Consider the following 24498-nt stretch of genomic DNA (forward strand, 5'->3'; position numbering starts at 1 on the left):
AAAATCGCTGTTACACACTGATAACTTTATTGGATACTTTTAATATACACATACACATAATAACTCTTGGCTATGAAGTTGTGGGTACTTGTGTCGCATTAGCCCTGTGTTAACTATCTCTTAGAATTCCGCTATCAAAAATCCAGTGAGAGTGGCTGTTCTACCATTTTCTTATGTAGTTTCCTGTGACTGCTTTGGCTGCACAGTTTTCGGGCGTCTTTTCTGTATGTACTGTGTAGGTGGTTGTCGGTTGTTCTGTTGGTAACAGATCATGTCAGGTAGTTTATGTAGTGGGTGCTCCCTAATCTGCCATTTGGAATTGACTCTAGTTTTAATGGCGATAAGGTTACGTATGTCAGTTGGCCATTGGCCTAAAGGCTATCTACAAAATTGTAATACACTTTTCCCTCGTAAGTTTTCCTCTAGTTCCCAACGATATCATATGTATATTATATATATATATATATTTTGGATATATATGTAGGTATATTGTGTATATTGTGTTTGACTCTAATTGTTCTGCTCGTCACAGGCGCTTGGTGGTTGTAAATTCTCCAAAATGATTACAAGAGACGAACAGCTGTTGATCTTGCATGTAGAGTGTGTAGACACCCCTGAAGGGAAGTACCAAATCTTGTATTATTCTTCAATGCCAGATATGCTGATATGCAGGATTTACTCGTGCTTTGTACAACAGTAGCGTGATCTCTTCCGGATCGGGTCTGAAATATACTTATATATATGCATAGAAGTACATACATTTGGGGGAAGTGATGAAGACTCGTTTCCGCTACTGTTTGGTTATAGGTCTGCCTGGGTTACACATACATACAAAGGAGCTCGTTTAGGTCTGCTCAAGCGTCCGTCAAACTAAACCATTTCAAGCTGTTTTTGGGTTCTGTACCGGTCGGTACATATTGTACAAGTATTTTTCTAGAATATTTTGTGGTGGCTAGATATTTCTATATAACATTGTATCTTTGCGAGTGTTGAGTGTGGTGGGGCATGGACAGTTGCAACAAAATGGATAAAGCTGAATTTCGATGCAAGTCATTGTATTGCAAAAGTTAATTAATTAATTACTAAACCTTATGCCTTGGCCAATATAAAATATAAAAAATAATTGTCTAAGCTTACTCATACATACAGGTGTGGGTGTGTATATGCAGGACTTTTGTGCACATACGTGTTGTGCGTGCACTTTTAATGAACATTTTAAAATTCAACACTTAGGGCTACAATAGAAGTGAACAATAAAATAAATTAAAATGTTAAACAATTGATATGCGTAGACAACTCGTAATATACATAAAAACAGTCGACAGCTCCTGTCTCTGAGTTGGGGTGGATGTTGTGGAGGATAGTGGGAGTGGTTAGCGTTTCCCGGGGAGAGTGGTGTAATGTGTTTAGGGATTGCCAGCCGCACTTCCAGCTTGGGCGTTCTGACGCCGCAGATCGGATCGGGTGGCGGCCGTGATAATCGTGCCGACAATCAGCATCACAGCCATGGTAGTATTGGCGGCAATGTCCCCGAAAGCTGTGAAGAGCTCCGAGTAGAAGAGTGTGAAGCAGATTCCAAAGGTCTGGGCCGAGGCATTCAGCAGACCGGATGAGGTGCCCTCCGGCTCGGGGAACGTTAGTTCGGCGCCAAACTCAAAGCCCACCGGCAAGTATCCGGTCATGAAAAAGCTGGAGAGGAGGTTCGCAGAATTCAGTTAACGTACTAGTCTCCCTTTGGGTGGATCTGTGAATGTGTATCTGTGACTTACCCCAGCAGCGATGCTGTTAGGTACACCACCGCAATGTGTCCTGTGTCCAGGGTGAAGGTGAATATCCACATGCCCACCATGGAGAGTGCATATACCGCCAACGTCGTCTCCCTGAAAAGAGAGGGAAGAATAGCTTTGAGTAGCGCTCATTAGACATGGAGCGGCCTCCATTTAATTAATTGGAATTTGTGCCTCCGCCTGTTCAAACTTTGCCAGACCACACGGCGTATGCGTAATGAGTTTTCATAGTTTTGAACAGTTTTACGCCTGCTGTTCGTTGCTGCTGTACTCACTTGAACTTGTGCGTCTTGTCCAGCACAATGCCAGATATCACGGAGCCCAGCATGCCAGCCAGAACAATGCTTAGGCCAATGCGGCCAGCATCCACCTCGTGGTTGGGATAGTACTTGAGCACCACCTGAAACGCAGAGGGAGAGGCTAACAAGTTAGCAAATGTTTGAAGGCTCTTGGAGGGTAACGGCAACTCCTACCGGATTGAGCAGCGTTGATATGGCGTAGAAGACGCCCACATTGATGCCGTAGGAGAGCAGCAGTAAGATGAAGTTCCGATTGGTAATCAGATTCTTCAGCGACTGCATAAAGCTGACCTGCTCGGCTTCGATACCTTCCAGCCGCTGGGAGGCCTCCTGGGCCGCCGACGGCGGGGTAGGTGGTCTGTCCTGGAAGACTGCAAGAGCAGAAAAGGACTCTCGTCCATTACCAAACCTCTATCCGTTCAAGGGTTTCGCTTACATAGCACCATTAGGACGAGCAGGATGCTGGTGAGCCCGGCCACCATGTAAAACATCATCTGCAGATCCTTGCCCACCGTTTCCAGATCTTCGGAGTTCGGCACCAGCATCGGCGGCAGTACAAAACCAATTGCCACGCCCAGCTGGAAATAAGAGGAGTTACACATGTCTACAATATGTAAATATGTATGCTTTCGTACAAGTTGCTCAAAACGGAATACTTTTCCGCTTCCGATTTGGTGCTGGCTCTAATTCAGCTTTGGATTCCGCCTTCGGGGCTTTCCCTACCAGCCCCAGGCTCAGGGTTTCGACCCCATGCCCGTCCCCGTCCTTAACCCTACCCTGTTTTATTTACAGTGAAACTGTGAGATTGATTTATATGGAGCTGCATATTCGAACTCCTGCCATAACAGCTCTCTGCTTCTGCTTCCGCATCCGCTTCTGTTGCTGTTCTGTTTTTTGTTTTCGTCAAAGTTTGTGGCGCAATGCCGCGGATACACACGCCGGGTTCTAGGTCGACCCCGGGTCTGCTGTGACAGCTCCGTTTTTTTCCACACGCCATGCACAAAGTTGAGCTATGCAATTTTGAAATTTATTTCTTCACTTTTTACGCTGCGTGTCAGGGATGTAAGGTTTACCGGTGGATTTCGGCAGATTTTGTAGGAAAATGTTATGTGCCATATGCTCTGAGAATTTGAGCAGACAGATTCAGATTTGGCGTTTGGCTCTATAGCTGGAGGAAAACCCAATCTTTGAAGCTTTGAAGACTAGACTAAGAATCGCGTACAAGTGAAAGTCACCAGAGTAGGGGGTATCTGATAGTCCTCACACTAGATTTCAGCATTGTTTGGCCTGCTATAAATCGGTTTTAGTGGCAGTTTGGCGTATTTAAGCCAAAGGGACACTTGACAGTCACGAAAATAAATTGTCGCATAAAAACCAGTTTTTCAAGCGAAATTTTTTAGTTTATGCCGGCCCAATTTAAAGTCAATTAATCGTCCATCCTTTAACTACTCGTGTATGCAGTAATTTGGCCATTGGAAAACTCCCGCCTCTTAGGGCTTATCTGGGTTTCCGTAGTTGCATATTGAAATAAAGTACTATTCCAATTGTTTTTACTCAAACAAATAAAGCGAATATCAGTTATTTGACCAGACCTCGAATACATTCAAAATACATATATGTACGAGTATTGTACAAAGCTCATTGTTCCGTCATAGCCAGGAATGGGGCAGGACACAAGCTAAAAGGCAGATGGTAGAGGTGCAGTGAGAATTATCCTTTCGGGACCGTGAAAAGAAATCCATTGTCATGACTACACTGACCATTATCAAGAGATCCCCAAGCTGCAGGCTGTCGATAGTGTGTGGAGCGACAACACATAAAGACATGTGAATGAAATCTATTTTTCACTTTCACATCTATATTAAATCTTTAAATAACTAATAAATAAAGGGGTCAAAGAGAAATAGCCGGACAAATACAGATATATAAATAGAAAGAAATTCTAGAACTGAACTAATAGTTTTCGTACACCCTTGAAAGAATATAGAATAATCAACCCAAAAAACTACTCCAGTGATATGGCCTTGTCTTTGTAAGGACTTTGTAAGGACCAAGGAATTGCTATTCAACTAAAAAAATCCAGGAAATGCACGGTGATAAAAGCATTTACATATCTACGAGTATTATAAAAAATGTATTCAAAATAAACCATATCTACGGACTGCCTTCGAGTTCCATTTTCCATGTAGGTATTTACAGCAAACATATAAACTATATGAAATTCAATCGATTCCCATCAATGCCGTTAACTACAATATGAATAAAATATGAATAGTTTTGTTTAATTTAGCATAAAATTCGCCCAGCTTCGGTTATTCCAGAAATGCCTATATTGGCATGAAGAAATTCATAGAATTGCAATAATTTGAATAAATGGAATCGGGATATGGGCCGTAAACAAGGCTGGCCCAGAGATGATCCCTACCTTATCCCCCCTTCCGTTCTGTTCTGCTATTTGGCTTTTTTACAAAGAGTGAATCTTGGAGCCACTCGGCCTCACCTCTCCTCTTCTTTACGCTTACTCTCACTATCTCTATGGTATTAAGAATAAATATTTGAGCTGACTGGAGACTATGGCTCAGGGTCCCTGTCTGGGGCGCAGTCTCGGTCTTGGTCTGGGTCCCAATAGTTTTGTGCAAATTGAAAGAGCATCCATCGCATCGCAATAGCTTCACGGCTGAAATGGCCGCTGTAGAACATTTCTCTTGGTGGCAGAATTCGCTCTTGCCGTGTTTACATGCGCCTCAACACGGCGCGGCAAGCTGTTGTCGTAGCAACTACGTATTACGTATGAAACGAACGAAAAAACACCGAAAAAATAGAGGAAAAGAAACTATGTTTGCGCAGCACTCTGAAACAATGGAAGGCTGCCATGCCCGGTCCCGGCCCCGCCCCCGACCCCCAAATCCGCCGCAGCCGAGCTCAGCGGAGCTCAGGAATCAGTGACAGTGCGGCAGGGCAGCGTGTGATGCGTTGTCCTTGCCAGATAAGGCGGAGACGAGTCGAATCAGCAAAGTCGGAGGAGCAAAGTAGGAGGAGGATGCGAGCCAAGCGAGCTCATTCAATGCCACACCGTATGTGGGCCATTAAGGCGCCCCCCGTTGGCTTTTTGTGAGCGATGCGCGAGGTTTTTTGGGGACAAGTTTGGCTTGCCTTGCCGTTTCGACAAGAGACTACTCTGGCTGACTTAAAGCCTTGCTTCATCGCGCTTTGCGACCCAGTCGTGTCGAGCCAGGCCACTTGACCTAGTCTTCCTTTCCAGGCTGCTCTTCGCTCTTCGCTCTTTGCTCTTTGCTCTTTGCTATTGGTTGCAGACCCCTCATCATCACCTCGTCTCATATTGTCACATCCCATGGTGACTTCCTGGCCTCTGTGTGCTGTGTGCTGGCGAACAACAAGCGGAAATTATACGCCTTTTCATCTGCACTCGAGTGAAAGGCAAATATGACAATCCTTACACACACCTGCACTCACATGCTCGTACAATTACAGGTTAGGATGCAATGCGTCCTGCCAGCTTGTCATTCGATGGCAGAGACGTTGCATGCAGCATGCACGACGCACGACGGCCTGCCAACTGAGCGCACACACTGCTCTGTCTCGTAAATCAACAATAGGAGCAAACTGCTACTATAACAACCCCCTGCCCTGTCATCCCATTCCATTAGCATGCCTCACCTTACACCCCCTTACACCCCACCTGACCTGGCTGGCATTCCAATGGCTGAGCAAGCAGGCTAATTGTTTTGCGGTGTTATAAGCCCATAAAGTGTCCACAGCAAAAGTCCTGGGTCAGGACAGGAGTGCAGCATGCCACAACATGCCGAACTGAAGCGCTCTGAGTGTTGGCACTAGCAGTATTGGCTTTGGATTTTAAATGGCTGGTTACGAAACTTGACCCCCCTTTGGATGGAATACTCTTTGGCATGTAATCACAGGCAATACATTCATTCCAGAGAAAGATAGAGTTTACTTTCCAATTATGTACATAGTAATATCCCATTTCATCCTTTCTTATTCACTCCGTAATTAGCTTAAGGTCTTCTTGCGGTTTGCCACAGACAAAACAGCATTTGGCTATTTTCCCCGTATTTGCTGTGATTCGCGTGGTGAGCCACAATCTCAAATCATCCAGCCGCATAATGCATCATTGGAGGGCACCTGGCCCACTGACATTTCAATTGTCTGTCCACTCTCGTTCCCCGGAGGACTATGGGCCGTGGTCCTGCCAATCACTTAGTCGTTGGGGAATTTTGAAGAGGCCATTCCGTTCGTTTTCATTGCAGAATAAATTGAACTTTGTCTCCGAGCAAATGCAGTGCCGCAAATTGATTCGCCCAAAAGACTCTTTCGCATGCATTAGCATCGGGGAGGATGCCCACTGATGTGGAAGGAGCGGACGACCTTGTCGTTGTCAGTTTTGTTTAACTTGTGATGCAGTTGCCTCGTATTTCTCCTGGTTTTTCGCAATTTCGTGATTGCCAGTTAACCAGAGCGGACCAGAGAAAATGTCAGAGAAAGCCACATCCGCCTAGCCCAGCCGGAAGTGGGCAGGGCTCCGGGTCCGTGCCAGGACTTGCTACTGCCGCATCAATCTGCCGGCTGCAAATGGGCGTCTTCTGCCTTTTCTGTGTTAATGCAAATTTTTCGGCTGCAAATAACTAACTCGACAATGTCACAGCGACCGAGGGAAAAGTACGAGAGATGTCTTGCATGCTTACATGGCAATTCCCAGCGCAGATTGCTCCATCAATAGCAAGTGCAGCATGGCCTTGCAACACACGACTGACGACTTACCTGGTTGCCAAACACACCCACACTGGTGGCCGAGGAGCACTGATCGGGTCCGAACCAAACGGCGGCCAGGCGGGCCGGCAGCGACAGGATGCACACTTGGGCAAGGGCCACAATCGCCTGGCCAATGAAGCCCACGTAGAAGAGCGACGGATCCACCGAGCAGACCTTTATCCAGGCTCCTATGCAAGTCCCAACGATGCCGACTAGGGCGGTTATACGGAGACCCTGTCGGAGACAACGAAAGAAGCGAGGCAGGCAATTATAAAGAGTGGCCCCGTCTCGGCGTCTGCTTCCCACTTACCACTTTGTCCAAGAACCAACTGCCTGGAAATATGAGCGGTATATACAGGATCATATAAATCATGGATGTCCAGTCCACCCATTTATCGCTAATGCCATAGTAGCTGTGGAACAAAGAGGTTTAGATTAGAAAGTGCAAGTTCGCACCGAAACAGCTCTTGGCTGGACGTGGCACTGGATGGGGGGGAGGCCTGGATGGGGTCCGATTGACCTAGTCCCTGCGAGGAGTAAACTATTTGAATTCATTAAGCTGTGGTCCCCGGCCCCCCCCAACCAGCAGCCACAGTCAAGCTGCCTAATGAGCTTTATGAAAACTTTTAATTAAATATGATGCACGATCCCAAATTGGATGAGCAGCAAAGCCTTGTTCGTTGCGGGCTGTGGCATCTGGCCCCCTCGCTTCTGGGCTACAGGCACTGCCATTCGCACTGCCATTTTCTTACCGTGTGATTATGTTGTTGATGATGGTGTATTGTATCCATTGCATGGCATTCGATGCTGAATACAACACAAAGAGAATGAGCACCGCCCAGCGTCGGGCGTAGACTTTGTAGCCTGCAAATAGAATGCGAGCCAGGTGAAAGCCACTTGAAATGCTCGTTGGAACAGCTTAGGTGTAGTCATGTAGTCATGCTCAAGGCCACCTTGGCCCCGCCGCCATACAGCCACACAGGATTAACTGCATTAAGAAGATGGCTTACCTGCTGACACACCCCACTACTTACTTAAAGGTAATGCTCTTTCCGAGCAGACATTCATGCAAATCAGCGCAGTTCCTGTTCCAATTTCCCTCTCACGCGGTTTACAAAAGATGTCCAAGGATTTTAGAAACTACTATTCAAAGTTGCTTTTCTATCGCTATCGCTAGACATCCTCCCTCTTGTGATAACTGACTGACTGACTGACTGCTCTCCAGATTAAACCTTGCTTATTTAAAATCACAATCCGATACATGCATCCTCTATTTATATTGCCATCTATTCTCTCTTTACTGTGCACGTTTCCAGTACATCTTTTGTGTCGATTCAACTGCGATGCGATGGATGTCACTACCCGGCTGGCTGACAACATTTTGGTATGCATGGCATTGAAATACACAAAACGCTTTGAAGTCTTTCTTATTTATTTGTTTGGGTTTCATGAACATACAATAAATGCACCGTACTATGTGTACTATGCATCTATGTGAATGTGTGGCTGGGGCTGTGGCTAGGGTTGGCTCTTGCCACGTGCTCGTGCTCGTGCATGTGTGAGTGTGAGAGTACCAGCCACAGCACACACATCCACTACTCGTAAACTATTGCCTACCTTGAGGTGCAGTTAGTGGAAAGAAAGTGGTGCCACACACACATTAAAACATGTACAAATGCATGTACGAGTTACTGCCGTCTGAGTTGTCTCAAATGATGGCTTCAAAATTTAACGTGCCCCCAGAATAGACGCATACCATATTAACATCCACGAAACAATATGTACTATATAACCCTGAAATGTGCCACTCACCTTCTGGCGGAGCGTTGCCCGTGCTCACGCCCACTCCCCCTCCCACCTTGGCCGCCTTACTCTCCTTCTCCTTGGGCGAGATCATGTCTGTGGATTTACTGGCAGCAATATAGGAATCAGTGTTCTCAGCAGCTCCAGTGCCGCTGTGTTTCAGATCCATCCTGCTGCTGGGATCGCTTTGGGTTTTGGGAGGTTGTGCTCTGTGGCAGCTATTGCTGCGATCGGTGGTGTCGTTGACGTGCAGTGGTGGTTCGGTTGTACGAAATCCAGTTGTACGAAGAACTTTAACATAGTACAAGGGAAATAAACTATAAAATGCAAATATCCTGATAATAAGATAACCTTAAGTTTCACTTATCCTACGATATACAGCAGGTTCACAAAGTATAAAAAAAAGATTGCATTCTGCCTAGTAGATGCAACCAAAAGGTCGTTCTGGTTACCGCTATTAGTGGAATTGCTTTTGGAGAGATGAAATGGTTTTGGGAGGGCAGACCAGACAAGCGTAATACCCTTTATTAATAAGCCCCAATTAACTTTTTGATGATGGCTATTACACGCAAATTTCCATTCGTTCAAGTGGCATATTGCTGATGCTTTCGCTGCCGTCGCTGCTTTCGCTGCAGTCGCTGCTGTTGTGACATTCCAATTTGCGTACGCTCGCTCATCCATTGCTTAAATCAAGTCATTGAATCAAATTTAAGCACAGCATTTACCCTCACGGCCACTTGTTGCTCAGGGACTGGCTCTGCCTCTGGCACTGGCTTGGGGTTTGGCTTTGGCTCTCAGCTCTCGGCTCTCGGCTTTGGGAAATGCAATCATCCATCTCTGACTGACTTTGAGCGCCTCTGGCTCTGGCTATATCTCTACCTCTAAATAAATTGAGCGAATTTCACCCAGCGAGCATGCTGCCAAATTGGAATGTCGGATTTGGCTGGTGCGCTGATTTGGTCTCATTTTCACTGATATTTTTCTGCTGGCTTGTTTGGCACGTGGCCGTAATGCATTCCGTGAGGTGCACTCTTTTAATTCCATTAGCTTCACTTGAATAAGCCAAATCGAAAGGGAAATGCTGTTTTCCCCATTCGGCATGCCGTGTCCAGTGACAAATTGTACAAATGAATGTCATTTCTAATTTCCATATCGCCTAATTAGATCGCTCGTTGGGTGGATACGTGGGCTAGGTCAGGAGCTGCAGTGCACTGCCGTCTATCGCTATGCGTATATTTAGAGCTGCGTGTGCACCGTAATTGATTTTAAAACTGATAATGAGTTTGTTTGAATCAATTTGCCTCATTAACGGCTCCCAGGGAGATTTTACCCCCATTCAGATTCAGTTTCGCACAATCGCAGGGCCGGCCTTGGAGTGAACAAAGATAATTACTGGCCTTTAATGACCTCGACATGGCGGATTGTGTGGGAAGAAGTTCTCTCCCTCATAGTCTTCCCACAGCACTCGCCGTTATCTTCATTGCAGCTGCTTTCTCAACACTAGAGTCCACCAAGGTGGTAGGGGATTCTCTATCAATATGAGTACTTGTAAATGGAGCGAGTAGTCCACCTGCACTCGATGAGCGGCTATGAGCGATAAGACATTAGTCTTAGCCAAGACCTAGACCCTCGGCCCTGCCTGGCATGACTATGAACAAATCGCCGTAAACTTCAAATTGAACTGGCTGAAGGTCGGAAATTGCCTCTTTCCACAACACCGCAACGACACGTACATTTTGGATTTACCCGCGCACTGAACCCAGGGAAATCGGGCCAAACCAGAAGGCTTAAAGGTTAGACCACACTTCGACTCTCGACTCTCGCCGTTGGAGCTGACAGTGACGGAGGCGGCGGCGCAGGTGGAGCACGACGCAGGTGGGGATACGAGACGAGACGAGACGAAACGAGACGGGACGTGGTATTGAGAACGCAATCGCGAACGGACAAAGCGGCACTGAAACGGAATCCGACAAGCGCTCAACTCTCGTCATAAAAAGCAATGTTGATTTGCAAAACGCTTTCGGCTCGCCGCCGCTGTTTGTATTTGCCGTTATTGCTGTAAAACAGCTGATTCGATGGCAGAGCAGCGCAGACCGACCTAAACAAAGTAACCAACTACGATACCCTCACTTCGAGTGGGCCTGGGCCCACAGTGAGCGATTAGAAAACAGTGAGGGGGGACTACACTGCGGCTCGAGTGGTGTCCGATCTGCTTGCCACATCGTACTATCAACTCAATCAACTGTACTGTATTCGGCAGTCGGAATGTGTGATTTTGTTCTCCAGAAATTATCACAAAGCATTAAGGTGACAAAAATAAAATAACAAGTTTACGACGCAACGCAGCAGTTAAGCTGTTGACGAATTTTTAGTTACACTTTTCGGTTGCATAACTTTTTTTGGGCACTGTTGGGACTCAATCTGTTGTGGGAGACCGCTCATGACAAAAGTCCAGCTGTCATGAATCAGCATACAGTAAGCACCCGCTTTGGGGAATCAGGTTTGTTATCAGTACTCATGTGTGATGCTAAGATTGTACTTACTTACTTATTTACACATACAGGCACAAATATGTGTGGTTATTATATTAAACAATATTAAACAGGTACTTGCCATCTGACTGCTAATGTTGCCTCATGTTAGGCCGTTCACTGCACTGCCTGCCCACTGTAGTCTTTCAAACATAATTGCATTTTCAGTTCACTTAAAATTTACTTTTATTTGCTCTGCTCTGCCCCCGTCTTTATCGCACTTCCCTATCGCCCACCTTTTCCTGGCACTGAATGCAGCACGTGTGTTCGGGCCTCGCTCTCGTCGGCTCTCCACTCTGACACTCTCTTCATATTTGATTTACGTTTCTCTGGGTTTTTTGTGATTTGTTTATTGAATAATTTGCCTGCGGGAACTTCCACTTGCACTTCCCCGTCCCGAGTCCCTGTCCCTGTCCCTGTCCCTATGCCAGACGGGGTCTGGCAGGGCTCACAGCGTGCTAGCGACGCCATCGCCGTCGCAATGTCGACCAGATGGCTGGGGGTCATTATTCGATTAAGGAAAATTATTATGTTTTATTATTTATAATGCAAACATTAGTGCAGACACCGCCAGGGAATGGGGCCAGCTGTGGAAGGGGGGCTGGATGAGAGTACTCGTAGTTTCATTTGTTTCAAGTGCCCTCGTTTGATGGATTCCAGACTTATCTCCCTTTTGCACATTGTCACTCTGTTCTGGGAAGTGCGAAAATGTCGCGCGATTCGCAAACGAGTATACGAGTGTACGAGTATGTATTTGTATCCCCGATAATAAGAACTTAATTCGAGTGCTGATAAGCATTTAACATGACATTAGATTGATTGTTGTATTAAAGGGAGATTACTATTATTATGCGATGGCAACCAGTTTTGTGACTCCGTAAATCCCCGTGATCGGATTGGTTTTTTGACTCCTAGTATTGTAATTCACTGTCAAATGGAGTGGTCGTGGTCACGTTTCAGTGCCCGGCAGTCAAAGTGCACAAGGCTATATATGAACCTCGTGTAGATACTTTGAACATCCAGAACTATAGATTGCCTCGAGACATAACGGCCGGATGGTAATTCGTTAGTGGAAAGAGAGAGTATGTTACGGTCGGTGGGGTATTGTAGATATAAGTTTAATTTCTTTAAATTCCATATGAGTTCCACTGAGTACCAGGTAGTATATTGTGCCTCAACTACCAAAGTCAGTCCTGTTTCATGTGTGATTATGCAAGGTAGCAAGTTTCCCAGTTAGACAGGCAATTAACGACTGGCTTCGGGGCCTCTACGTGTATCGTATATCACGCTGTAAGTAACGCAACCGCAAAATCTGGAATCATTAAATCAGTGATACTCGTATTTATCTATATTTAGTTATATGCGACTGGGGAAACACATTTCTAACTAGGAAAAACCTTTATCATTGACAAGATAATAATGTAGCAGGTATAACCAAAAAGTTGTTTCATTTGCTAGAACACCACTAGTATTCAGGCAGCGGCAAACGGATTAGCAGAGACACGCGTGAATGGCAAAAAATAGGACGAAAAACGAAAGTGTTTCGATTCCCACACTATCTCAGAATCAATATATTTCTCGCTTCCCGACTCCCCAAATGCCGAGCCAGTAAAAAACGAAGTCAACGCTGGTGCATGTGCATGCTAGTAGCCACACCAGGCAGCGGGTTATTTGGCATACTTTCCGTACTACCATCAAAAGGACAGACTGTCTATAGGTCAGAGGCGTTGCTATCTTTTCTTCGCTTGCTAGTCTGTTGCAAGCAGGCGTACTCAACTGACGTATATGCTGCTAATGGATTCTCGGTGTGCCATCCAGTCTTAACCCTTTAAACCTCCACCTCCCACTCGTTCCGTGCGGTTCTGTTCCCACTTCTGCCCCGTGCAAAGCTAAGCTCCAGGGCTGATTGCCACATATCCCATTCACTTTTGCTGTCTGGGAGTTAGGAACAGTTGCAGTGGAGCAGTGAAATGCTTTTGTCTTTTGATTTCACTTTAGCTGGCGCCTGAATTCGAAATGCAATTTGTAGCTAGCAGATGCCCGGCGGACATAGAAGTGGATTCTCGCAATTCTCTCGCACTGAGTCCGGCCCCAATTAGTAGCCTCGCAACCAGGAGCAGCAGGAGAGGTCCGCGCAACGGGGGGCACGGAAAGAGAAATATTTATACAAACAATTTGAGCGAGCGGCGTTAACAACACCCTTTGGCCATTTGCGGCCAGGCTCATCAAACTTGGCTCTAAATGAAGTTAAATGAGAGGTGGGGGTGGGTGTTGCCATAGCCCCGGGAGGGTATGAATATGATTCCATTTCCCCCGCGCAGAAGTACCTATAAGTGGAGAAATAATTAGCGGGAAATATTAAGCTGCTACGACCATTTGCATTTGCAATTGTGTGTGCGCTTAAGTGGGATTCTTGCTCTTTGTGTTGGTGTCTGCTGTCTCTCTCTCTCTCTTTATCTCTGCTTTGTGGTCTCCCGTTAGGCAGCTCATTAATGCCTGCTTGTCGCCAGGGGTGGGGGGGTGTAGGGCTGGCCGGGGCATTTGTCAAGCCCGTCCTAATCCCCAGCAAATCGCGTAATTATATACTATGTGCGTCACGCATACACGGGCCGGGCCGGTCCGTGCCGGGCGGCTTGCTCCTTAGAATGCGATAAAATTTCCGCAACATTTATTTATTAATTAAAAAATTTGTGCCATTGATGAGGGGGGGCTTTCGCTTAAGCTAGATAAATTACCATAAATTGTATTTTATTGCTGAAGTTTGTCTTAAAGAGAATACAGCCCACAGAAGCACACACACACACAGATAGGTAGAGCTTTTCAGTTCTATAAAAACGTGTAGCATACTTTTGAGCGCGCATAACATTTCCAAATTATCAGCAGAAAAGTTTTTGCCGCAGCAACTGCTGCCGCACTTCTGTAGCCATTTTTTCTGTTTCCGTCACATGCTGCGGCTTCTTAGAGGCAGGGAAGAGTTCTGCCGCCCCAATTATGCAATTTTCGCCAGTGCAGCAGAGCCAGGGACAGAACCAGAACCAGCCAAATCTGAGATTAGTATGCAGTTTTGTTCAGCTTTCGATGTCCAGATGCATTTTTAATTGCATCAAAAACGGCTTCCGCCACCAACAACCACCAAGCCTTGTCAGCTTCCTAATTGGACATTTGCAATTAACTTCAGTGGCAGTAACAGTGTCTGGACCTCTTTTCTTGTTGCCAATTTCCTCTTTGGGCTCATTTTTCACTCTGCATTTGGCATTTTATGCAGCCACCTTTCATCCTTCAGTACTTTTCCCCGGCGAGCTGTCTTGTTTCCTTTGATATTTATGTTTCGCTCGTTAATTTCCAACAGAGTCTTATTTATTGACCTGAATGCGGGGGAAAAGTTCGTATTTGGTCTGCGATCGAAGTATCTGCCTTGTCATAATTAATCCTGCTCTGAAAGTGCATTTTGTGGTCAAAGGGCAAGTTTAGAATTCATTTATGCTGCCACCAGGAAATGCCCTACTTTCTGGCCAACCCAATCAATAACGTTGACCCCAGTCCCAATGTGCACTGTTCCCAATTGACTGCCTTTGTGCCGCAGCTCTTGTGCACTCAATTAGGTGTCGAAAACCTTCGCCCACACTTTTGCCGCCTATATTCTCGTATCTGTGGCCGAGCCACCCAAAGGTGCCAATTGACCAATTCGAAAATGGTTTGTGGTTTGTTGTGGCGAGTGATAAATCCAATTTATGTATGGCATTTGTGTAAATTTGGGGACCGAACCTCACACCAAAAATAAAAGCAAACGGCTAGAAAAGGCTTAGGTTGGAGATTATATATCATTTGGCAGATTCCGTTCGGATCTATTACATATAAATTAGCTATTTAAGAGTTTTGTACAGAGACCTTCCCCAGCTTCCGATTCTGATCTGCTTAATTTTCGATGCATGCTACTTTCCATTGCCCATTAAATTCTAGATTTGTTTAAAAATATTTAAATATTTAAATATTTTAAAATAAAATTGTATAAGAATCAAAGATGCAATCAATCGAAATGTATATGCATATATGTCATGTTAATCATTGGAAGAGAGGCTTTACTAGTTGAACTGCTTAAAATCCTGCATATTCTTAAATTAAAATTAAAAATCACATCGTCACTCCAGGTCCTGCCTGATTGAATGTGAGAATAAGTGGCCCTGGGCAATACAGATTTCAGTGCTGCCTAAAGACCTTTCACGCCTTGAGTTTGAGGCGTTTAAGAATTCCAATGCCTTGGAGTTTTGTGTGTGTGTGTGTGTATGTGTGAGAGAGCTCTTCAGTTCAAAAACCTCCAAACATTACGTCACACTCTCACAGACACAGACGGGCCCACATAAACACACGGAAGAGGGCTGCGGGCCAGACACGCATACATTCATCGCTGCTCTCGCACACATCTCTGCCGTCGGATGGCATGGTCGAGCTTTGGACTCAGGCGGTGAGTGGCAGCTGCACGGCAAGCCCGTAGCAGGCAAGCCACAGGAAGTGCGGAAGCGAGAGAGACACTGGGCGACTGCGAGAGAGAGAGGTAAAGAAACAACCGCTGACTGTCTGTGTCTGTGTCTCTGTTTTGGCTTTGTCTAGCTTTGCTTGGCCCGCCTTCTGGCTGGGGCTTGGGCTCGGATTTGGTAAAGGCTGCTTAGGCGCAAAAAAAAAGCAGACACCTGGACCCGGATCTGGGCAAACGTTCTGTTTGTTGTCCTCCACGGATGCAAGCGGAAAAATCAATTTATGGATTTTGGTTTCACTTAAATTTAGTTTTGTTTATTGCCTCGCTCAGCATCTGTGTCTCAGTCTGATGCGGTGGCAGCTTGTTGATGCCACCAGCTAAGAGAATAAAAGCACGAGTACGTGTGCAAGGCTGCCACACGCAATCAGAGGCGGCCTCCCCACTCGGATGCCCATGCAATCGTCTCAGCACTTGGCAAGTCGCAATTACAGCAATTTCTTTTAATTGCGATCAAATGAGTCGAAAACTTGAGCACTTACCCTTCCTCACTCTTTGTGCACGGCCCTGCCAGGATCTTCCGTTTGCGCGCTAAAACGCGTGGCGTGGCGTTGCGTGGCGTGGCGTGCGTTTGTGCGTCGTTGGAGTATTTTTGAATGGAAACAAGAGGCGAAAAGGAATTTTTATTAGAATGCTTCTCGGGATGAGGATGGGGTAAGGAGACGAGTTAGGATAAGGACATTTCACTGCACTTGGACCCGATTCGATGTGGCACAACTTTCAGGATTAACCCACGTGTACTTGGTATTCACGGTCTAAATGTTTGTTTGCACAGGACTCGCCAACTGCAGAGCGGTCCCTCGTGTTTTGCTGCTGCTCCTCTGCTTCGCTACGCTCGTTGCCAACCCTTGGAAAGAGTTCAGCAAATGCCACTGCCTCTGCCCGTTTTATACGCCAGGCTTGGGTTCCACACCCCGCCATCAGCTGTGTTGGATGCTGATGCTGTGGATGCTGATGCACAGGAAGAGGCCTCCTCTCTCGGCTCTCGGCCGCAGTGCGCAAGTACAAACAAGCAGGCGGCTGCCTTCCTTCCTCCTTCGCGGAGGAGCTTCATCTGAAGATAATGAATATTTAAAACGGTGTTGATAGAGTCAGGTGCTCGGGTCGGTCCCAAGATTACCTTTTAAACTGAATTTCTTCGGTCACAAATTGGATCAGCCTAAAAGATGCCACATGTTTCGGCATTCAGCTCTCAGTGGCACAGGGTGTGCCGTGTGTTCAAAGCTCCACAGCCACTTGTTGCGGCTGTTCAGTGTTTGCTGTAAAATTAATAAACTCAAATCTAAAAATTATCATTAGTGTTCTTTGGGGAAATTCCACTTTAATTATCATTAGTTTTTAATTATTTGGACGACATTGATTTAAAGATTCCAACCTTTATGCGCATAAGCTCGATTCGCATGCCCGGAATAAGGCCAATCATAAGCCATTAATTTGATTTATGCAAACGAATTAATCTAAATTGTCTGGTCATCGAAAGTGGCGGTTGATGAAATGCTTTCACCGTCCAATATTCGGGGCGCCAGCGTATTGGCCCTGAATGAATCTCGTTGATATTGGAGATCTGTCCCACGTTTCGGCCATAAACAGCTTCGGTTAATACACATACACTTACACACATATGCGAATTGTTTAGTGCACTCTCTTCTTTCTCTCCATTCACTTATCTTAACGGACTAAAGCATTTACCGCATTCTTTGCCGCCTGCTGAAAATGCTGGATTTTAATAGTCATATTCTATTCCTGGCGCGAGGCGTATCAATAACCCAGCAAAAAATCTATCTATCTTTGGGCTCGAAGCTTTGATACCCATGCCGATCGCTTAGATAAAATGCTATGAAACAACAAAAATTATTTTAATTATTTAAAAAATACGAATAGTCATCGACCGATTGTTTCATTGGGAGCAACACGTATTGTCAGCACTGTACTTACAGTAGACAACAGAATCATAAATGAGTGAAAGAAATGCCGAAACTATTTCTAGTACTTTGTCTTATTCTGCTATTGTTCGAGGGGTTCCTCCGAGTCGAGTGAGTGTATCAGGAGAGGGAGTGGGAGTGGGAGTGGAGGAAGCGTACATAAGAAAACGAAGAAAATACAAACTCCGACAAAGCTCTGTCTGGGTCTGGGGCATGTACTCGTATCAGATGTCTTTCAAAGGTAGTTAAACGCTTCCTACTCGTACTCCAAGCCGAACCCAGGCAGCGCGACTCTGGGCTGGGTCAAAGCGAGGTAATAAACAAAGTCCGACTCCACTGCTACTCTCTCGCGGCCCCTATTACTGGATGGACAGTAGAGTATTTCCCGTATTGCCTGGTCGGACCATAAACTATTTATAGCTTGACTATTATCTGTCTGTCTGTCTGTCTGTCTGTCACTACTTCGCGAGGCTTCTTTCTAACTGAACTTGCGTAACCGAATATCCCCCCGCCCACTCTTTCTTGAGTGGTCAGTCTCCTAACTCCACCGCCCTACCTCTTCCAGGCACTCCTTCGCTCCGCTGTGCCATCTCATCTCCCATCTTCAATTGCTTCCTTATGCATAGAAATTAACGTTTTAGCGCACGTCGCGGTAAGTGGAAAAGTTTCAAAGAGCAAGCCAGAGAGTGTGAGAGCGGAGAGAGAGCGCTTGCAAAAGAAGAAACAAAGAGGAGGAAAGTGGATAAGTACGTGCGACAAGAATTGGTGCTATGCAAATGCTCTAGTGTGCAGAATAGTCGCACTTTCCATGCCCTAGACTCTAGGCCTAGACCTAGACCCGATACGATCCCGAAGCCAAATCACCAGCTGAACTTGAACGGGGAACGGAACTTGTTTGGCAATGCAACCCCTACCCGCGGCGGGGTAGAACGTGTTTTACCCCTAGCACTGCTAGGTACAAAGAGTGCAGAACAAAAGTTTGCCGCTAAATTTCTGTTCGCTTACCTTGCCAGCTGTTGAACAACAACAATAGAGAGATAGAGAGCGGTCACACACAGAGAGAAATACAGAGACTGAAATTGAGAAAGAGAGAGAGAGCGGTAGCGGGAGCGGGAGCGGGAGCACAGACAACAACTTCGCCAAGCCCGACTCATACCTGGGGACTGGCTCCGGTTCCCCACTCACGGCATTCGCGTTCAAACCTTTGCGTCGCGTGGTGCGCTTTGCTTTGATAAAACAACTGCAACTGTTTTGTACTAAGTATGTAATGTAATGTACGATACGAGAGTGTCGCGGAGCGCGGCCGATTAGTTTACTGAGCGGCCAGCGCAGCATCGCATCGGACCCGACCGTAGTCGTTGAAGCGAAAACTGTGAAGGGCAGGCAGCAGCCATAGGGCAGCCCCAAGCCTTGTCCCAAAACTGAAAACTAAAACTGTTTGAGTGTTCTGAGTGTGTATGTGTGTGCTGCGATCGCTGTGCACTCCTAGTGGGTCACTGGAGCGTGCGATATGCCCAAAGCGGCGAGAGAAACATGCGACTCATGCGCTAGCTCCGAGCCAGCGAAAATAATGTCAGTGGAGGGCTCCGGTGGCTTGGGTGACGGCTTAAAAGGGTGGAGGTGTACGGACAGGTGTCAATGTCAGTCGAAAATGCCGTTTGCTTAGCATTGAAAACCTTTGCACAGCAGCGAAAACGAGCACCGGGAACACAGAGTGGAGTCCGCGAGTGTGAGTGTGAGTGTGAATGTGAGAAATGGCAACAGTTTGCTCAACCCGTGCACTTCCGCTGGAACTCAATCATTTCCATTGATTTTTGAGTGTGTTTGGACTTTTTTCACATTATTTTCTTGTTAGCCATGGCTGTGAAAACAACTTTTACAGAGAAAAAAAAGCCATTTCACCCGTAAATTGAAAACGAACAAAAGCCGAGTAACAACGCCGAAGAGGAAGAATGGGAAGCAGGAGGGGCAAGAAAGAAAGAGAGACAGATAACCAAAACCAATCGGACGGCATCGGTTAACAGTATTAAAGCAGCGACTGGACTGGCGTCTGTGGGGCCAACTTCCGTTCGTTTAAGCAGATTGTTGGTGGTGCTTCTGTAGCTGTTGTAGTGGGAATTCCGCTAGGTGAAAAGGGGGAGTGGAATGGAAACCTCGTGGTACACCACGAAAAAGACACATAAAGTAAGGCCCGAAGTTTTGAATACTCTTGTGGATCGATCATATGATCATTTATTAACACAAATCCGGATAAAAAGACGGATGATCGGAAGTACAGTGTTTCATGCGTATTCATAGAAGTACCCTCTGGAAGGGTATATGAATACATATATGTACATATATACAAAGAAAAGCATCGCATCATTGGCATGGAGTGGCTCCTCTGACTAATTTCCCAATGAATCGGCAGTTGAGTTGCGGCTGCGCCCTGCGGCTCTGCCCCTTGTCTGTGTATGTATGTGTGGTGCCACCAGCAGCGGCAATTAAAGCTGGAAAAGAGTGTGAAACCGTTAGTAAAAGTTACATTGATACCTCGGAAGACACTGACTGCTGTGGGCCTACTTCCAGCCCCCTCGCGACGGTGGGTGCCAGAGCCACATCAATCATGTGGCAAATATTTAAACAGGAAAAAATGCAGTCATAATTAATTGAGAGACTCCTTGAGACTCCGGAAGGGGCACGGGTGACGTGACGGTGACCCATTTGCCGGCGACCCAATTGCATTCGAAATCGTTGTTTAATTAGTCAGCAGATTAGTTACTGTAACAACTTAATTCGACATGCCATGCGAATGCGGCAAACAATTGTGTGAAAATTGCACAAAACTATCTCACGGATACTCAGAGATACGGAGGGAGGAAGGTGCACACGGGTAACACTGTAGCATTGAGCAATGCACTTGGATTCGAAATCAATTTCTGTTGACCAACTTCAACAAAACTGCAGCCGACTGAAAATGATATGCAAAACGGATTTGGACTTGGATTTGGATTGGGAATCGGCTTTAGAGCGGGGAAGTGTTGAAACTTGCAACTTGTCCGGGCTAAATGCATTTTTAATTGCTGCATTGTTTGAAAAATGCACATCATGCTGTTGCACGGGCCAAAATGACCCCTCCTCCCCCCGTTCGACCAAATCAGCAGCAAATCCCATTCAGAGAATTTCAACATTTGGCGTTTTCACCAAACACGAAATTTCTATGGCCAAGACCACTTTTGCTGCCTGCTGGCTGGTTGGCTGCTGGTGGACACTGAACAACAAGTGCGCCGCTGTCAGCTGGGCCGAAATGCGATACGGAATCGTAATCATCTTGTTTCTCGGTTCGACTCGGTTCGGTCTGTCTAGTCTGTCTTTCTGTCTGCCTTTCTGTCCACAGTCAGCGTTTCATGTCATCCATTTAAGTGGCCAACAAACCCGAGCTTGACTGGAGCTGCCCAAGAATTTCTCTTTTCGAATTTTGTGGGATTTTTGCCTCGGGGCTTTGCCAAATAATTGTACACACACACTCGTCAGGTTGATTTGATAGAAGATGCTGTCGAAGATGAATGGCTGGCCACGCCGCTCAATCCGCAACATACTAAATCCATGGATGAGCTTTGTTGCCGTGTTGGGAATCACTCTCTCCCTGGCCAACACCGTCACATGGCCCAAATCGATGCACTCCCCGAAATTACCAAATTAATTGGCCCAAATACGAATACGTGCCCCGTCCAAGTGCTGGCAATTTACATATTTGGGCGTGCGGGCCAACAGAGCCGGGAATGCATATTTCATGCGAGTATTTCTTATTGGGTGCAGCAGATTTCAGTACGGTTTCGATGGTGACAGACAGACAGACAGACAGACAGATAGAGAGAGAAGGGGAGATCTATATCTGTGTCAGACCAACGCACAGGCAACACCAGCAGTGACGCCAGGGCCTTTGAATTGGGGGGATGATGGGCCCAGCGTTCTGGCTCTGAAGAATCTGGCAATCTGGTTATCTGGTTATCTGGGCTGCCGGGCTGGGGGCGAGAAGTTCGTTATCTTCTGCTGAAATTTGTTTATGGGTCTCTCCTCGTAAAAATAAACCGAAATTCCTTTGATTGCAGTACGAAACCGAACGCTCACAGGCACACACAATACCCCCGCACCGCCTCCGATGGCAAGACTTGAATTTGTGTATCGCGGGACCTGATAAGCTGCTCCATAAGCAGCGTTTTCGTGCTTTGGAGCCCCCAAGTCAAAGGCAGTTGAGGCCCGCTTCCAGGGGCAAAACAATGGCGGCATCTGGCGCGTAATTAACACACAAAAAGCAAAAGTCAAAAAGTAACAAACGAAACAAAACAAATTTGTTTTGGCAAAAGTGTTTCATGTGCGCGACAATTGCGAAGAATGAGATACGATACGATACCCGTGCATCCCATCCCATCCCATCGCGTCCCGTGAGAGTGCGTGTGGCGTGAGTGCGGAAATGGCCTAAGGCCTGTGAAAAGCGCGAGAAAATCACAAAGAAATCGTTCCGTACCAAACCAAAAACAAACACCAAACACCAACGAACAACAAGCGTCCACATGGCAGGCGAATCCCCAGCAAGCAACAGCTCCGAGACCAGTCCTGTCCAGCGGCAGTTGAACGGCAGCGTGGACAGTGGCATAGCCGTGCTGGAGGTGCTGGAGGTGGAAACGCCGACGCTCAGGCGGCGCCAGCGGCTGCAGCAGTGCCAGCGCATCCTCCAGGTGCTGCAGCGAGACCATTCCACCCACAGGCTGCTGCGCGATAGATTAAGGTGAGTATTTGCTCCCAGAACGGAAGCAGCTGAAGCTGCAGCTGCAGCCGAGGTGGGGCTCGGCTTGGGTGCGCTTCGAGTGAGTGACTGGCTCGTAGCCCACAGTCTGCGACCATTTGTTGCATGCATCTCCATTGCAAGCGACGGATATCAATTTATGCACATTTGCCGACCTCAAAATGAAAATAATGACAAAATCTCAGACGCAGTCGGGGGAATCTTTCAGCCAGAACTCCGATTCAGTGAGTACTTTGGCGGCATCGGAATATTGAAAGCTTTTCTGGGAATCTGTTTATACGATTGCCACAGCGAAACTGAGTCTGAGGCTGAGTCAGCTCTTCTTTTGGCCCCAGGGTCCACTGCTGCAGCTACCCCACCAACGAAACGATTCCCATGCAACTCCGAGTGGCACTGAAATGAGTTTGCCATTTGCACAGGGAACCATGAATGAGTCGGAACGAAATGGAAGACCCATCCAATTGGTTGGCAACTCTATTTCAGAATAATCTAATTCCGATAAATGTACATTTTTACAATTAGATGTACATACATTTACAGATCCAGACACTTATTTACTCCATTTAAGAGACCCTTTGACCTTTCTGAGATCTATAAAATAGAGATCATCGCCAGCTTCTAGGGTATCCAACATTCGTAGGAAGTAGGCCTAGACCACAGACCTATTCCGTCCGCCACTCCATGTTTGTTTCGCTTTCCAACGCGCGTTTTGCTGCCTTGCCTACGGAGGGGAGCCACAATCTTATCGAGTATTTCATAATTAATTTGATTAATGCCAATTAATTGCCGTAGGCTTTGTATGGCCAATGGCGGGGCCAATCGATTTCGGATATTTTCTTTGGGCCAAACTGTGGTCATTAGCCGCCTCGGACATGTGACTGGCGGCTGGCAACGCATTCCACAGCTGCAGTGGCAGCGGCATTTGCATAAGGCCATATGAACCCATCGGGGCTGGACTGGGCTTTCTGTCTCTTTGTCGCTTTCTTAGGGGGATTTGCGGGCCATGCCCCCTCTTGTTGCATGACCAGCAGCAAACCTCGGACCCAGTTCGCAATTGCGGCCAGTTCCGAATTGGTTACTCGCCAACAACGCACATCAAATCCAAAAAAAAAAAAACAAAAAGTCCCCAAAAAACCCAACCATAATTCGTATAAATAATATCAGGCCAAAGAATACAAATACTATCATTCGTAGGCCCCGAATATGTGATATAACCGCGGAAATTGTCTTGACACTTATCTGCGAATTCGGTCACCGCGCTTCTTCGCTACCTTTATATACAGATACAGATAGAGCTACAGATACAGATACAGATATATATTTATCATTGTCCGCGAGTGGAGCTCTTATCAAATCAACAAAAGGCTTATATGGCGAACCGCAATAACGAAATGGGCAAACAAAATTCTCCCCCTCCAATAGCCCACTTATATATTACGGTTATACTCGTATGTACAAACGGAAAGTAAACAATCCGAATAAAACTTGGCTAAAACAAACCTGTCGCCGCTCCAGTCGCAGTCGCAGTCCCAGTCCCAGTCGCATTCGCATTCCCAGTCGGAGTCCATCGTTAACTTGAAGATCGTTTCGAGTGGAGGGAGCCCTTAGTTCAGTCCGCGCCTCGTGATTTTAATCTGTTTGGTTTGGTTTTTGTCGCAGTCGGAATTGTTTCAAATATAGCGTCATGCTTTTGGGATTGTTGTCGTTTTCGGGCTGAGATTGTGCTGGGCGGCGGGATTGACGGACGGACTGCCGGGGAGGTGGTGACGGCAATTAGCGAGTTCATGTGGCAAACACCTCGAAAGAATCACGTACCGAAAGGGTATATTTCCCAAAAGTGATTGATTGTAATCGTTGTTTGTACACACTACAATATATGTACGGACGCGTGGAAACAAAAGCGGAGAAAACCCTCAAAATTGTGTGGTAATTATTTATCCAGATATTGCCCAGTGAAGTTCACTGCGTGAGGTCTGCGAAGTATTCTGTGAAGTCATAATCAATAAAAGTGAAGAAACACCGCATAGTTTGAGGCCCAGTGAAGTGAATTA

At 46.4% G+C, this 24498-nt stretch overlaps 2 protein-coding genes across 23 annotated transcripts in view; one reads left to right on the forward strand and one right to left on the reverse strand.

Moving 5' to 3' along the window:
* Positions 1–4: 4 nt before the first annotated feature.
* Positions 5–16554, reverse strand: LOC6602088 (feline leukemia virus subgroup C receptor-related protein 2). 7 transcript variants are annotated; one of them, XM_026985922.1, is made up of 11 exons: positions 16475–16554; positions 16222–16270; positions 8687–8968; positions 7627–7738; positions 7185–7287; positions 6884–7108; positions 2523–2664; positions 2261–2457; positions 2063–2187; positions 1770–1880; positions 1407–1689 (listed from the first exon to the last, which is right to left on the reverse strand). In XM_026985922.1, exons 3-11 carry the CDS (start codon positions 8844–8846, stop codon positions 1407–1409), a joined length of 1458 nt encoding a protein of 485 aa, XP_026841723.1. In that variant the 5' UTR covers positions 8847–8968; positions 16222–16270; positions 16475–16554. The 7 variants fall into 7 exon arrangements, with proteins under 7 accessions (XP_002027166.1, XP_026841723.1, XP_026841724.1 ...); XM_026985923.1 differs by having other exon boundaries at positions 16481–16552; XM_026985921.1 differs by having other exon boundaries at positions 16222–16554.
* Positions 16555–18871: 2317 nt separating this feature from the next.
* LOC6602087 (titin) overlaps positions 18872–24498 on the forward strand; it is a 28261-nt gene continuing 22634 nt past the window's right edge. For 3 of the 16 annotated variants that reach the window (XM_026985896.1, XM_026985904.1, XM_026985899.1), the window contains exon 1: positions 23629–24373. In XM_026985896.1, coding sequence (XP_026841697.1) covers positions 24324–24373 — 50 coding nt within the window. In that variant the 5' untranslated portion in view covers positions 23629–24323. Of the gene's footprint in view, positions 18922–21752; positions 22430–23628; positions 24374–24498 lie in introns of those variants that run through there. The other 13 variants (XM_026985903.1, XM_026985902.1, XM_026985897.1 and 10 more) reach the window with 11 other exon arrangements.

This window comes from Drosophila persimilis, unplaced genomic scaffold (genome assembly GCF_003286085.1).
Source record: "Drosophila persimilis strain 14011-0111.01,24,50 unplaced genomic scaffold, DperRS2 tig00000002-arrow-pilon, whole genome shotgun sequence".
Lineage (NCBI taxonomy): Eukaryota > Metazoa > Arthropoda > Insecta > Diptera > Drosophilidae > Drosophila > Drosophila persimilis.